Genomic DNA, 16,925 nt, shown 5'->3' on the forward strand with positions numbered 1-16,925 from the left:
TCATTCCGTCTGACCTGGCTGGACAAAGGTTAGCATAACCTGTTATTCTGTAGGTAGCGTTAATTTGGAGACTAAATGCAGGACTGGATGTAGATCTTATCACCATCTATTCTCTCACAGTTTCCTTATGTACCATTGAATCTAACATTCAGCATTATAGCTACACACAATAAACACTGTCTGAGCCAAACTGCATCCATTACTTCAATCTAGTGTAACAGTCCAGAAGCATTTACTCCTCCAGCACCTTTCAGCTTAACTAATGTTAACGGAGCTCATGCCAGAATGCTGTATGCTACCATTATGGGTCACGGTGATTTAGCGTTGTTTTACTCTGTCAGATGGGAAGAGGACCAAAAATTCTTATTCAAGAGCTTCTACTTGGAGCCAAATCAAGCAGAAGAACATCAAATGTTTAAACAAGCAACCAAAGGTTCTCTAGCACAAACTGTGAAACAATATAAACTGTGCTAATGAAAGGCTCCACACTTCCTGTCTGCTGTCGGATCAGGAGTGTTATGAACATCATGATGGATGGATTAAGATGGATTAAAGATTAGATATGATATAAGATTAATTCAACTTTAGTCCGTTTCCATTTACCAGTATTATAAGTCAGTTGTCAGATCTCTTGAGAGTGAGACCCAGACAAGTCTTAAATTTGCTCCTGATTGCTCTGAAAAACAGCAGAATAATTATGCAGTGAAATAATTGGTCAGTTTCCGTTTATCTTCACTTCTCATGTGACAGAAACAGGAAATAACTTCTTTTAGTTGAACTTCTCAACTACAGCTATGCTAACATACTTAGACGAGACAGGACTGGGCAAAATGCTAACATTACAATGCTACTGTAACATGAATCTATATTAGCAAGTATGCTAACTTTAGTTTACCTAATTAGCAAGACATTTACTAAGAACTGGCTACAAAAAGTAAAGTATTTGACAAAAAAACAAACAACCGAATTCAGTACAAACTCCATCGTACCAATCAAAACTGTTTATGTAAAATGTGGTGGGCTTTATGTGATAACATGCTGTTTGCCTCAACACCTTGGATTTACAAGTTTTCATAGCAAAAACCAAACAACCATCATCCAGCGGTGTAGCTCCACCACTGCACATCACTTCTGTTGATACTAGTCTGGTTGTTGCTCTGTCGTTGCCACATACTTTGTCTCTCTAATTGGATGTTTATCTGTCTAATTGTGTCCAGAGGCTGTTTATTCTGCTTCTGTTACTACTGCCCACTGGAAATCCAACTCAAATCCACAGAGACCAGACTAAGTGAATTATGGACGGCTGGCCAGGCTATCATTTTATTTTATTACTACAAGAACTGACCTTATAAGTTTTTGTGGCTCCAACTGATCCAGGACTTTCATTAAGCTAACCTTTAATCCAGAATATTGGTTACTTCTTGGCAACATATCCTAACCTCAGTTTGAATGATCCTCAAACTACTAATTTGTTAAGTGGAAAGATTCAGCAGTCAGCTAATTATCAGCACAGCTTCCAGCCACGTCCTCTTTGATGGTCTCTGTGTCCAGCCTGTCATGTACCCCTCCTCTCATATGATCAGCTCTATTGTGGCCTCTCTGCCCCTTTGTTGTGGTTGTTGGCACACGCTCAGTGGTTCTGAATACAATATAAGCTGAGGTATCCATGGCATTCCTGCAGCCCCCGCAGCTCTGCCTCTGACACATACTAGGGTTTCTGAGAAGCAGGCCATTATTACAGGCCTCCACACACACACACACACACTCCTTTCTTAGCTAATTTCTATGTAGGGTTGAGAAACACAGTGTTGTGCTGTGTGTGGCCTGTATAGTTACATAAAGTGAAGGGTCACTGTGAGGTTTAACAGCGGCGCAGAAGAACGTCAGGGTCATTTAGAGACGGTGTAACTGCAGAGGTGTTAGGTTCAAATACCTGCGGTGTTCTCCCATTCTGTCGACAGGTTTGGACAGGCCGCCACTGTATCACCGCTGTCAGCTTTTAAAATACAGTGTCAGCTTTACCTATCAGTCATGGCAAGCACAGATTAGAGGTGGTGTTACACAACTATGGTCTGGGAAGGAACCATTTTTAGCAGTAAACTCTGTTTAGCACATCTTGTTTTCTCAGGTAAATACGCATGACTTTACATACCTTTAAATGAAAGCTGATGTGATGTGACGCTGTATAATTATTATTTAATAATCAGAAAACTAGCAAGACCAGAGAGACTCATGATTACACTCTTACAACTTTACGTTTGTGTCTTATCATGGACATCTAGTGCTTTGTATATGTCATATCCTACAAATAAACATGGACAAACGTCCCCTCATACAAGCTATAATGCAAATCTGTCAAGGCTTAAGCCTGGTTTCACAATTTTGACTCCAACAGTTGATAGTTCTGCTGCAGGGTGACATTTACTTGCTAGCATCAGTATTGGTGCTCACAAGGAAGCTATTTCCTGATAACATTTCTTTTATTCACATAATAAAAAGATAAATCAAAGATGTACCTGCTGCTTGACCTAGCCGGGCCTCCAGAATGCATCTCATTAGAATTACACTCATCCAACAAAACATATCTGAGCTTCCAGAGGCCATGGGAGAACAGGTAACAGGGCCTTGTTGTTCCAGACATAGCAGGCAACAGTTCAAAGTCAAAAACTCTTCTGTTTGCTAGCTGCCTGAGGAGCTGGTGTAAACCAAAGTAGAGTTCAAGCATACCTACAGAGAGTTTTTTAGATGGGACAGGGACAAACTGAACGGTCAGAAATCTAGACATGATGGTCAGGTTTTTACAGTATTCTAGTTATGTTCTCTGCATGTAAACACAATCCATTTTTTGTAACCAAGAACCAATCAGGAGCCTGGATATATTACCAAGAGAGCCGTTATAGAAGATAGGACACAGGGACAAGTAACACCTTATCAAGGTTTCTTTGGCCTTATAACATCTTATTATAACATCTTATGAGCATTGTCATTTTCCAAATTAGTAGATACAAATGTGAAAAAATGAAAGTGAATAATTGGATTCATTGAAGAGTTATAGTCACTGTTTAAAAAAATGAATCTGGCTCAGACCCTCCCGTGCCGTCCTGCCTTTTCGTGCTCAGTGCTGTTTTGGAACCAGTCGTATGCTTTACTGTGGGATGCATGCCATACAGAGATCTACCACTAAAACGAGCAACAATCCACAAGAATGCGTTTCTTATTTCAAATAACACAATTAAGCAATTTTATAAGAAGTATGAACGCAATCAAAGTAATCAAAGTGTTTAAGTGGGCAGCTGGAAGAATCCAACGCTTCTAATGAACTGAGCGTTTGGAGATCATCTCAGCAGATGTTACAAAGCACAGTGCTGGAAACAAAACAGCACATACTTCTATCTAAAGCCGAGGAAAAGTAGCCAACACACACACGCTCTAATAATGTACAGCTCTTCTGAGGACTCCCACAGATCATAAATACTCATTATTATTATTATTACTGGCGTTATCAGTTCATCAAAGGCATAGCATTGTGTCAGTGATTCATCTCTCCTGCCGACACTTCCAGCAGCGAAGTTCTCATGAAATGGCTCGTTGCTATTTGTGTGTATTTACATATTTCAAACAGGGAGCTATGGAGGCCAGTCTGCTCTGATTGGTCCGCTGCACCAATCTAATTAAGCTTAAGTGGAGATGTATTTATTTGGATGCAAAGTCAGCCTTCAAAAGTGAACGATAGTGACGCATAGTGCCAAGACATATCATAAACAAACACACAAACAAATGTGCCAATGATATACAAACCATTTTATTTCAACCACGGAATTTCCTGACCACACAGATAAGATTCTAGTAAACCAAATAGGAGCGACACAGGGATTCCCAGTGGAAGTACGAAGAAAAACAGGAAGTAATCATTGCATCAGATTGGAGTTAACTTCAACAATCATGGGTTTCAGTTGACCCCCACAAAGCTGTCATGCAACGGCCATGTAATATACTGCAGTGTCAAAAATAGAGCAGTGTGGTATCTCACATTGTATCTCACAGGAATGTTTTTTTTCCTGTTCCCCCCTGTGACCCGTAAGACACACCACTAAAAACTTTACTGTCTGGGTTGTAACTCGATAATTGCATCCAAACATCAGTTTACTCACATTATCTCCTCACATGAAAATTACATAACCACTGCTGTGTGCATTCTCCAAATTCCAAGATTGGGGAGCGTGTTCATGGAGCCCCAAACACACTTCTAATGAGGAACAGACTTTGCCAGGGGTCAAAAAATAAATCAAAGATCTGCTAAAGGCACCGTATGTAGAGAACACTGTGTCCTATCTAAACATCTCCACCAGCTCAACGTGAGCCATCTAGGGACTGGTGTTTGTGCTCCTGCCAGCCAGTGATGTGAACATGGGGTTCAGACCTGTAGCTGGCCTCAGCGTGACTCGAGCTGGTATCCTCACCCTTCTATGATAAGGGCAAGGGCAGCCTGCCAATTCACATGGACATAATAGCGCTTTGGTTGTGGATGGAGCAGGATGTCGGCTGGTGGAAATGGACAACCACAAGCTGATTGCAAGAGGGTGGCCTGTGGCACAGCTACTGGAATTCCAGTGGGAAGACTCCCTCTTTACTCTGTGATGTATCACTTGCTCTGTTTCCAAGGATGTGAGCCAGACATCGACACACTATGCGGTCAGATACTCTAATTGTAGAAGAGAGAAATTTGTCTTTGCAGGGTTCAGGAAAAATCCCCCTCAGATACTCTTACACTATCATCAATCTGAAATGTTTAAAGCATTCCAGGAGTTACTCTGTGATGAAGTGTTTCATGAAGTTACAATTACTTGTACATTTTCCCTCTGAGTTTTTCCTGTTTTCAGCTCTTGGTGGTTATTCATTTACGTCACAACAGTGGAGAGACAGTAATAACAGGAGAAAACAGCATTAATGAGTGACCGTTGACAAGTTTTCCCAATGAGAAAACTAAAGAGTCATGCCCCCTTGCTCCAACTGCAGCATCGCTGTGGCTGCATTGCATTCTGTGTTATGTTTCATGTAGTCAAACGAGAGGTTGAACCCAAATGCTGGACTCAGGTCTTTTCACAGCTAAAGGAGACAAAAGTAATCATCCAAGGTTTTTACAATAGTTAAACAAAGTGCATGGTGTGGGTGTCTGGCATGGCTAACAGATCTTCCAGGTGAGTCTCACTATTAGCAGATAACCCAGCGTTGAAGTGAAGCCATGCTCTAAAATAAAGGAAGACCCTCCTACAAGGGAGGGTACAAAAGGCACAAAAAACAAAACACCAATCCTCAATACCTAACATTCTGGACTATTGAGGCAATCGCTGGGAAGTTAGCATCATTAAGCACTCACTTTAGCATTATCAGCTGCTATTATGACCATAATAAAAACTGCCTCCATCTAATAGTAGGCTCACCAGGTGCCTTAACACCCACATCATCACAAAAGGTAGCACCAAGCATGGCAGATAAGTAGATGAGGAAAAGACGAAGATGTTTGGAGATGGAATACTGTAGTTGGTTTTCATTTTTACTCACTTTAGGTTTAGACAAAAAAACATTGGCTAGGTTTTGGTAAAATGTTGCCTACAGTGAGATTTTTAGAACTATTTCACTTAAAGTGTAGACAGAAAATAGCTGCAGTTACACACTGAAACTGCTTGTTGTCCATTTAAAAATGGAATTTTCTTTCTATAACGCTTACATCTTGACCTCTTGCTGTCCCTGTGCTTGTTCTCCATCTCACACCTTGAGCAAAGTTTGTTCTGTTGCTAAAATAGACACAAAGGCCGAGGTGCTACCTCTGGCGTGTGTGGTCTGCTGTAATTCAGGATGGTGCATCGCCCACGCACGCACAGAAAAACATTTCGGGATACAGCCACAGAGCAAGACAGTGTTTAGACTACCCACAATCCCCTCCTCTCCTCCGCACATCTCCTGCACTCAGAACACTGGCCTGTGCCCTCGGCGCTGGGTTCCTCCCCGTTTGCTGCCTGCAGGGTCGAGAACATTGTGAAACGTTCGCTGTCAGGAGGACACCGAGTTAAATTCTGCAACTCCGGGGAAAGCTGTGATAAGAATGTGAATGGTGTTGTTAAACACGAGGCTGTGAACATGTAGTGTCAAGCCTCCAGCTGCTTACAGTGTACAGTATATGTGTGTGCAGGACGCTTTGTTCATAACACTGTTATTAGGAGCAAATAAAACATCACAATCACAGGTAGTTATTCTAAAGATGTGGCCATTTCAGTGCAATCAATCAGAAAAATGGGAAATCAACGAATCCAGCTGACACAGCAACCATCCCTAATGGCTCCAATTATTAATGTGCCCACAATATATGTTTCCATACTCTCTCCATTACAGTCTGGCCATGATAGATGGAGTACAGAATGCAAAGACTGGGCAAACTTCCATCTTACTTACAAATAACAGGAGAGGCACCCTCCGCTGTTAGAGGACCGTGTGTTGCCATACTTTGTGTTTCATGCTCAGCCTCTCCCTGACAGCAAGTGATAATGATGCATCTTACTCCATAATGGGTGTAAACGTGTGTGCCGTAGCAGCTGGAGGAGGATCTGTGAAGTCGGCTGAGTGAGGTGTTAACCTAAACCTGTGAGACTGGAGAAAGTGTAAGATATTAGCAGCATCTCAAGTGGTATGAATGTAAAGCTGTGTATGCCTCTTTAAATCCTGCTTTTTCTCCGATAATTTACTTCAGCAAGCACAGGCTTGTTTACCTGACCTGAGATCCTTCAGATGGAGAAAAGTGACATCAGTGGAACAGCTCGGACAGGACGGCTAAACACCGGAGAGAAACCTCACCGACAGAGAGGCCTCTTGTTGAACGGGCCAGAGCAGACCAAAAGGCAAATTAGTCTTCAACTGGAAGTCTAATTCCTCCCATAACACAACCCAAAACATAACTTGTGATGGAAACGCGAACATGACAAGCATGTTCCTGGCAACAGAAAGCACAGTATAGCACGCTGTAAGCTAATGCTGCTGCCTGAGTTCAGTAATGACTGACAATATAGGCAGGGGAAAAACACACAGAGTGGGCTATAGGAAAATTAAAACCAGAGACCTGTAACCCATGGAGTTATGTACATATAAACATTTACTGACATCCTCTAGTTAAATACGATTACGAACATATACACTAAATAATGTAATATTTGAATATTGTGAAATAGTAATTAGTTTGTCCATATGTCAGTTTTTGCTGTCTCTTTGACATTCATCCAAAATCCAGCAAATTACAATATGAATGTCAGCAGAATGTCAGTAATAAGCTAAGCTTTTTGAATTTGAAAGTTTTTTAGAGTGTGTTAAGGCTGCTCCATACTCCGCGAGACAAAGAGCGGAGAACACACTCCACGGGTGGTAAGAGATAAAAAAAGGTCTTTTCCGCACTGAGGTACCATACTCCGCGAGACGTGTGTGTGCAGAACTCCTCATACGGCCCGCCCACTAAACTATAAGGAAAGACTTTACTGAGTTTTTTAACACACCACAAGGACTTGTGCCATGGCAAGAGGGCATTATACAGAGAGGGTGCCTGCAACAGCGTGATATGTCCGGAGATGAGTTGTGAAAATGCGACATTAAAAGTAACAATAGCAAAGATTCAGTGTTTGTGCCTTTATGACCACATTTGCACATCTACTGTGTTCCAATGTGCCTGCGATACTTCAAACTGTCCGGTGATGAGCTGTGAAGATGCGACATTAAAAGTAACAATAGCAAAGATATACAGACATTGTTAACGAGCCTATTATGCCCGGGTATGTAGGAGTATATAGAATGGTAACAGTCACCATCTGGTATGTGTGAATGGCTGTCTGGAGTTATTGGTGACAAATCACCCTGACTTGCCTTTCTTTCTTTCTTTTATTGCTCATCATGCAAAACCAGTATGGTCTTATCTAAATCTGTTGAATCAGTGCTGTTTATACACCTACCTATATACCTGGAGAGGCTCTTGCACTTCTCCACTTTCATCACGCCCACAATAAATTCCGACCAATCACAGCATGGTTGCCGCACAGCCTTGAAAGACAAAGTTCGGCCCGGGCCCTGTGCACAGGAGTGCGGATCAGCGGGCGGTCAGAGACAAAAAATGACGTCATTTTGTGGGCGTAACGTCTGCAGGGGGGAAAAATGTCTGTGTCTCACGGAGTATTTTTTTTTTATTTTTTTTTTATTTTAGATACTGTATTAATCCCAGAGGGAAATTCTTTACGGCAGTGTCATACAATGACTAGCAAGGCGCGCCACAGGCTAGGGTTCTTGCCCAAGAACACACAACAGTGACTAGGGAGGAGTTGGGATTGAACCACCAACCTTCCGGTTACTGGACAACCCTGCTATAACACTGCGCCACTGTTGTCCCCAACATGGACATGGAGTATGGATCCAGCTTTAGCCATAAAAGAAATATATTATATTTGGTTGATAATACATCCTCCACATACAACACATAGCTACATTTCTGCTAATGGAACATATAATCACATTGCCCGCCATCGTCCCAAAGTTCATAACAAACATATTTTACAAGGAGATGAGGAGGTCATAGTTTATAGTCACCATTTTCGGCTACCAATCACAACAGGTACAACACGAATGAGCACACAGAGATGCGGGCGGAGTCAAGGCTGAACTCATCACCATGAGATCATCCAAGAAAATAGCAAACGCTTTTTCTATGTGAGAGACGTGTGTCATCGATTTAATGTTGTGAACCTAGGTCTGTTTTTTAACCATAAGCCATAATAAGGATAAACTCTCTGTGACATCACCTCCAGCCTGAGTCCAGCAAACCAACCAAATCCAAAAATAAGCAAAGTGACAGTGGAGTCGAAGCCTACTTATCTAAAACCTGAACTTAATAAGGTTAATTTAAACTGGCAAGTTCAATATAACCTCATCCTCTGTATGGCTCTTCTAAAACAAAACTGCAATCATCTTTTTTTTTTGGTGTAAATTTGGACCTGTTAACATGGAAGTCTATGGGGATTGATTCATTTTTGGAGCCAGCCCCCAGAGGTCATGGGTGGAACTGCAGAAACAGTTTAGTTCAACCCTTACCAACAATGATCCTAAACCAAACATAATGTCAGGAGCATTCACTTCTTACTTCTTGCTCATAGAAAAGCTGCTTGTTGATCAGTCATTTGCAGTTTTACTGCATGCGTGTACATTTTTCAGCTTACAGTCCTGTATTTATATTTCTAAGCCAAATAGGGTCATGTAGCCAGTCACTGATGAGTTCAGGGTCCTGGTATTTTGCTGGCTCAGTCGTGACTTACTGGGGAGAGGTACCTCAATACACCGGAGCCTTTGTTAATCCTACTATGACAAGTTAAAATGTCAGGTTGTGAAAAAGCCCTATTAGTTTCAGAACATGTTGCCAAAACACTTAATTTCCCACCATGCTAGTACTGCAGACTAATTTATCTTGCAGAGGGAAACGTGTTGTTTCCTATTCTAGCAGTAGTTGTGCTGGTCTGTCTGGAGTTTCCACGGTTTAATGGTCTTCCTAAATGAGAAGACAGGCTTGTGTGTTCTGCTCACAGATCATGTGCTGGCCACATGGATGCCACGATGACATCACCCGGAGGGGCGACACGACAACACCACGCTAAAAGGGCTTCATTCACACTGCTGTTTAACTGGTGCTAAATAACCCCTGTGTAAGTTAAATAGAGGGTGTCTTTGCAACTGTAAGCTGTTCACAAACAGACACAACCCTGCATTCACTTCACCGTGAGACTTTGCTAAGTGTTATAAATGGCAACTTATTACAGTGCGGCTTCCATCATTTGAAATGCAGTGCTGGGGGGAGAAAGCGGATTATGGAGAGGTTGATTTTAACAGGAAGTATGAGAGGGGAATTTGCAGTGTTTGCAAAAGGATGTGTTGCTTCGCATGTCGAACAAGCGTGGATCACAGTTGAAGTACTGTTACAGCATGTGAGGACATGCATGGACCTCTTACACTGACTGAGCCACAATCACCCCTCCCCCCACGCACATCTCCTTTTGAAACACACTGTAAGAACAGACACACACCCCGTCTTTCTGCTGTCTTTGGGGGAAAACCATTGTGATAACACCTCTTCGCTGCAGCCGTTGCCAGGGTGATGGGATTTTTTTTCTATACAAGAACAGAATTTAAATGCGGAGCCACCGTGTCCTTGACTTTAGGGCATCAGAACTGAACCTTTGCACACACTGTCTCAAGTCTCTACATTTAAAATCATGTTAGGGATGGAGCTATACATGTGCCTGACTGCGAATGCCTCCCTGCACATGCTGCAGTGCTGCAGCGATCCAGAGTCCATTCACACAGTGTCGCCTCAGCCTGCTGCAGCAGAATATTAAAGGAATAAAACCAATATTGCAGAGTCACAGTTTGGTAAAATAACGGCAGGGTGTGGATGATAACATAAGGACAAAGTGGAGACAGCCAGTGTGAGTCCAGTCTACTGTCAGCCAACTGCATTTACTGAAGAGGTCTTATCAGATGTGGACAGTCAGACAGGGTGAGGCAGAAAAGGAGTTGACTGAACATATCATGAAGGTTTAGAATCAGCCTTTCTCCATGCAGTGCTACATTTACAGAGTTTGTGATCACTCAACACCACAGAAGACACAGGAAGCAGGGATGATCCCCAGACACCGCAGAGCTGCTTAAAAAAATCCTAGCTCTGGGTAAGAAAGGGGACAGACATGCACAGGTGCGGCTAGAGAGAGAGAGAGAGAGAGAGAGAGAGCGGGAGGGAGAAAGAGGAAGAGGCAGGAGGAGAGAGGGGAGGTGTAGGAGGAGACTTGCTTCAGAGGGGGAATAGGAGCCGGAGAGCAATTCCAAAACAGCTGTCCGGCAGACGTCCCAGTCGACAGAAGTGCAGCCCCGAGGCAGAAAGAGCAGGCAGGGCAGTGTCAACAAGCCACGGGAGCAGCACAGCAGCCTCTGAGCACCACACACACACACACACATCAACCTGGAGCTGCAGCGTTCAGACCAACACCAGCGATACTGATAGGATCAGGATCTCTGCGATCTGAACATCTGAGGTGAGTGTTTCACTTCACACTGGGATGATGTTAGTAATCTGAATGAACAGTGCTGCCATGTCTTGGTGACTGTCTGGAGCTGCAATGCTTAGTAACAGTGAAAACCTGTACAGAATGTTAAGCTTCTCTAGATCTTAGACATGTAACAGAGGAGCTGAACTGTTAGGAGCAACATGATATCTTCCCAGCTTTCCAAGAGAGACATTTTTAGTGCAGCTTCATGCTTAAAGCATGTTTCCCTAAAATGCAGAACTGGCTTAGCCTTTAATCTCCCAGGGGAAGCAGGTTTTTATGGTAAAACTGGGAGAAAAGGACTTTTTTTTTGCAAGTACATGTTGACATTCTCTTCATGTTTCATACACTTTGATTCGGTTTCCTGCTCATGTCTGCCAAGGATAACTTTGGCATGCGCTGGCCATGCTTGCGGGTGGCACAAGGGGAACGAGTGAGAAAGACAGAACAAATACTCCACCCTGCTATTCGCCTGACTCCCAGCACCGCCAACCGGCCCCTCGAAAGCAAGGCCTTTGCCTATAATTGAGGTTTTTATATGTTGCAAACAGTTCAGTCTATTCTGTAAGGCTACCATTAGCCTCCATGGTATGTGTTTGCTTTTTATAACAGCCCCAAAGAGAGGGTCTTTCTGCTATTCCAGGCGTGACAGGAGTCAAGGCCAGGGTTACATGTCAGAGGAGCATTTGAAGACTTCAAACTTCAATGAAGTTGCTTTGTAGGGAAGTATTGAGGGATCCTGATGATGATACACTGACCACAACTACTATTTCAACAGCACTGATGCGAGATGTCAGCACAGTAATCCTGTCATTGGGAGGAATATTTTTGAGGACGCATGGTTTCTATTTTAAAGGAGTCAGACACAGGTCATATTTTGAACAGCTGCCTCCCTCCTTGGTTAACAGTGAACTGCAGAGCATCATCAACTGTGAAATTTATTTAGGCTACAGTGAGGTTACACTGTCTCTCAGAATAAACTGACCCAGTTATATCACACGTGACTTTAAGGCATCCAGAAATACCCAAACAAATCACGAGCCATTAGTTTAATTACCAGATACCAACCTCACATTTATCTGCCCCCACACTCAAACTTTCATCACCTCACTCCTCTGACTCTCCACGCACCAACCGATGAGGCACAGCTCCACTTTAAAACGGGGCTGGAGAGGCTCCAGATCACTTCATGCCCAGACAGATAGCTGACCCAATGACACAGTGGGTTCCATCCTGCAGCTCCCATTATGACTGGGTGGCTGCTCAGGCAGAGAGGAAGGTGCCATCAGATCTCCACTTCCGAGGGAGGCGTAAATGAAACCCAGGCCTGCATTTTGCAGTTGTGGCGCCACCAGAATCGCACCTCTCAACACGTGCCATGTTGTTGCTTTCTGGAGCACTTCCAAAAGTAGAGTGTAAATCTGCCTTGAGATTTACTAGAGTACACCTGCTCAACTATTAAAAGCCTGCATAAATTGATTCATTGGGTCAGCAGGCCAATTCTGGGCTGGACCCAATCTAAATAAGACTGTTGTGACTCTGGAGATTCTCAACATACAGTCAAATCAATACTAATTTTGTTCAATCTCTCATAGTTTGCTGGTGGCCTCTGGAATTCCATTCATGTTTGCCATATAAACCAAACTGAGCCACCAGCAGGATGTCGGAAGGTCAGACCTTCAGGCTTTCACCGTACCAGCTGACTTCCATAAGTGTTGACCTTGGGTAGGATTCACAGCAGATGTCTCTGAGAGAGCCTGCAGGGAGATGTCCCTTCTGTCCATACTATTGATTCCAACCATTGTAATGCATGGGCTGTGTGTTCTTCATGCTGCTGGAGAGCAGCAGGTCCACACAGGCCAGGTTGTTGTTATAATTTCATCAGAACAGACCAATAATCAATAGGTATGTTTGAGAAAAAAGAGTTTCAGCCAGCAGTGCAGCAGTGACCTTCAACTTCTTGGAACAGCAGCACAAAAGTTAATACAGATATGGATACGCTGTGCGCTCCACAGGAAGCAGCTTTTGGCTCGTTGCTGCATTTTTTCACTTCCCATCCGAGCCCGATTTCCCACTGCAGTGAGCATCAGCTGTCAAGGTCAGAAAGGACTGAGGAGTGCTGGTGTACAGGCGAGATGCTATAAGACAGGAAAAACAAGTAGGAGGAAGAAAACTGAAAGAAAACAAAACAAAAGAGCTAAAAAGAGAGTTTACCATCCCTCCCCTCCCTTCATCAAACACTGCAGCACTCCTCTTCGCCCTTTTCTCTCTCACTGTTAGCAAACAAACACATTCTCCTTTTGCACACATGGCGAGCATTCAAAACTGCTATCTCAGGCACCTCGCACCAACACTCGAAAGAGACGAGGACCCTCTGAGAGTAGCATTGCCATTCAACACACTCACACATGCTCTGCATCCCTCTGTATTTGTCAAAGCTATATATAGCCCCATTGTGCTTTGCTGGGTGACAGGTTTATTTGTGTTGCACTGACAATAAAGTGAGAAGATTTCACCTTCTTCTCTGCAGTCATATAAAAGGAGGCAGACATTCATCATACTGGAAATAGATGGTTTCCAGTCGACTGTTTGGATTCCAACATGGAGCATGTGTGTCTCTGTGAGTCCTCACTAATGTGCCTGCTGAATAAACATAGCCTACTTAAAGTGTCTATGATAAGGCAGATGCTGTGTGCTTGCAGCAGGAATGTGGATGTTTTCTCGGTGAGTCCTTTTTTTTTTGGGTGGACTTGACCGCCCAGGCACTGTTGTGTAGCTAGCGGTGTACTCTGTCAGACGGTCACTGCTGACAGACCTCTCATAAGTAAATATGGCTATAAATGGGCAAGCTCTCTTCTCACTGGTGCTCTCTCCCACCCCACCATCACACACACCATCAACTCCCTTCCTCCACGAGTGTTTTTCCCTTTCTCCTTGGTTGCCATGTCATTTCCAACGGTCAACCTGATTCTTTTTACTGAGTTCGTCTTACACTAATCCAGCTGCTAACATGGTGACATTCTCTCTTTGGTTTGTAAAGGGAAAAGCTCAGAGGGGGCAGCATGCAATCAGGCACCTTTTATCAAATCCAAAACCTCTTTAATAATGTTTACCCATCCTGATGTATAGTGCAACCTGGCTGGTATCTCAGCTCTTATTAAATTTTCAGCTGATCCTCTGCTCATCAAAGCCAAATCAATTCACAGTTTGTACCACCTTCTTTCTTAAGATCCACTTGGTCTGTAATCCCCCACTCTATCTTTCTTGCACAATCCCCACCTAAACCCCCTAAACCTCTTTCCTCCCCCTCCGGTCCATCTCTGTCTATCTCTGTGTGTGTCTGAGCAGTAGCTCCTTCCTAAAACAGGCTGCTCTTGCTCTGATCTGGTCTAAAGCCGCCACCGCCCCCACCCTACCTCCCACCCCACCCCAAAAAAAAAAATCCGCAGTCCAGCTGTTCCACATTAGCACATCCCAGAGTTGTGGAGGCCAAAGGAGGCTCATGTGTGGAAATGTGAATCACAAAAAGCCGTAAACCCCCATCCTCCTTCTCAGTTCTGGCTTCTAAGCTGGCTAGAGCAAAGATCAGGATGTTTTTTTTTTCGTGAGGATCCTGTGTTTATTTCTGGGACTTGTATTTGTGGCCAGACTTCTTTTTCATCTGTGACAGTGCTCATCAAGTGAAGTTCATGTTTCAGAAAAATGCTGACAGATATTTGTCTCTGATTTCAGAAAAGTGCCCGTGTGACCTCTCTACATCACCGGACATCATCGGCCGCTCTTGGAAAGCCATTCCTGATCGATGGTGCTCTTATTTTTGGAGTCCTGTACTGCATGAGCAGTGTGTTTCTGAGAATGTAACTGAAGCTTCACCCCTGGGGAACTGTAACATCAAGAACTTAAAGAGCATTACCGACTGTTCCATCCTGCATATCTGAGCTCACCTCTGCAGACGCAGCCATGCCAGCAAAAGCACCCATTTACCTGAAACCCACCAACAATAAGAAGGGGAAGAAATGTCGTCTCAGAGACATTTTGTCCCCAGACATGATCAGTCCGCCACTGGGGGACTTTCGTCACACCATCCACATTGGAAGGGGTGGGGAGAGAGACGCCTTCGGAGACATGTCCTTCCTCCAAGGGAAGTATGAGCTGCTACCAGGAAAGGGAGACGTCCATCCTCAATATGGCATCCAAAGTGAGTTTCTGCGAGCACACAGCACCGGTGATGCTTCATTTGCTGAAACTCCCTCTCCAGTGCTCAAGAACGCCATCTCTCTCCCGACTATCGGAGGCTGCCAGGCTCTCACCCTTCCCCTGATCTCCTCTGCTGTGTTCGCTGTGCCACCGGAGCCGCTGGAGGATATCATTGGGCCTAAAGTTTCTATGAAACCAGATGAGGAGGTGGAGATCCTGCAGATGGACGCCCTGCTGCGCTCCATGGATGTCTTCAGCAGTGAGCCATCTTCTCCCATCACAGACAAACAGTCAAAGCCTGATGTCCTCTTGGATCTGCTGGAAAACAAAGACAAGCCCACCTCTAAGGCAGTTGCCAAAGCTAATAAAATAAACAAGAGCGACAGCAGATTTGATAAGCCATCATCCTGTTATATCAATGGTCACAGCAGTAGCATCTATAAAGCTAATGGGAGCCTGAACAGCAACACAAGCAGCGACAGCTTTGACAGCTATAGCGGTAAAGGGGACTTCCAGGGCAAGATCTACAACGGCAGTGGGAGTCTGAATGGCAACGGCAACTGCAACGGATACGGACACTTTAACAATGACATTAACTTGGGCTTTAAGCAGGAGCTCTCCAAGCACAACGGGGAGTGGGTGGACAGGGACAGCGGGATGGAGGAGGGCCGCATCTGTGATTTTGAGTTTGAGTTTTCCAAAGAGAAGAGCACGTCGCAGGATTCCCTCGGCCAGATCACAGGGTCATTCCTCTCCCTCGAACTCGATCTGGGCCCATCCATCCTGGACGATGTGCTCAACATAATGGATAAACCCGCAGTGAAGAGCAGGCCTTAAAGCTGCGCTGAGGTCCCCTCAAGAGGAGAAAGGGAATTATGAAATTATAGCCATGACGAGCGAAAGACTTATAAAGCAATCAAAATGGTGTCTGGATATATCATTGAGATGAAAATCAGCTAAAATTGACAAAGCTGCTTATGTTTTTATTGTCAAAACATGTAACTATTCTAGCTTCTATGGAGTGTTGATTCTTCTTCTTTGTTTTGTTTGCCATTTCAGCAGCATGTTAATGATGCATGGGCTTTGAGTTACAGCTAAAACACCATCGTGCCTTTGATTTGACATTTACTGTAAAAATGCTACATGATAGACTGGTGTTCTTCCAAGGTATAGGTCTTTTATTTTTTACACAGTCTTGAATCTCAGACTCTCTTTAAACATTTTGTGACTTTTAAGTGTGTTAAACTAAAAAGCACTATTTGTTTGACTGTGACTGTTTGTCACACAATTCATTTGCAAACAGCAGAACACTATGCATATTTATGTTTTTAAAAGTGTAACACAAATAAATTCTTTTTTTCCTATTCTGTCTATGTTTTTTTGGGGAATGGGTATACAGAGATAAAAGAGGCTCAAAATCTAAAACTAGTAAAAGGAGAGCGAGCTATAGATTGACAGACAGAAGGATAGAATGGGTTTATTTTCTCGCCTCTGACATTCCTTACATTCTGCCTCCCTGCCCTTCAGTGGGAGCATCGGCGGGCCTTCATCTGCCCAGTCAGGCGCCTTGCTGCATTTGTTTGCCTGTGGCCGGAACAGGCAGAGGAGGGG

At 43.8% G+C, this 16,925-nt stretch overlaps 1 protein-coding gene across 1 annotated transcript; it reads left to right on the forward strand.

Annotated features, from left to right (window-relative positions):
• The first annotated feature begins 10,714 nt into the window (after positions 1-10,714).
• Positions 10,715-16,616, forward strand: cdc42ep3 (CDC42 effector protein (Rho GTPase binding) 3). Its single transcript, XM_028423459.1, has 2 exons — positions 10,715-11,105; positions 14,850-16,616. The coding sequence occupies exon 2, from the start codon at positions 15,078-15,080 to the stop codon at positions 16,149-16,151; it is 1,074 nt and encodes a 357-aa protein (XP_028279260.1). The 5' UTR covers positions 10,715-11,105; positions 14,850-15,077; the 3' UTR covers positions 16,152-16,616.
• The last annotated feature ends 309 nt before the right edge of the window (positions 16,617-16,925 follow it).

The sequence above is a fragment of the Parambassis ranga genome, chromosome 15, assembly GCF_900634625.1.
Source record: "Parambassis ranga chromosome 15, fParRan2.1, whole genome shotgun sequence".
Classification (NCBI taxonomy): Eukaryota; Metazoa; Chordata; class Actinopteri; family Ambassidae; genus Parambassis; species Parambassis ranga.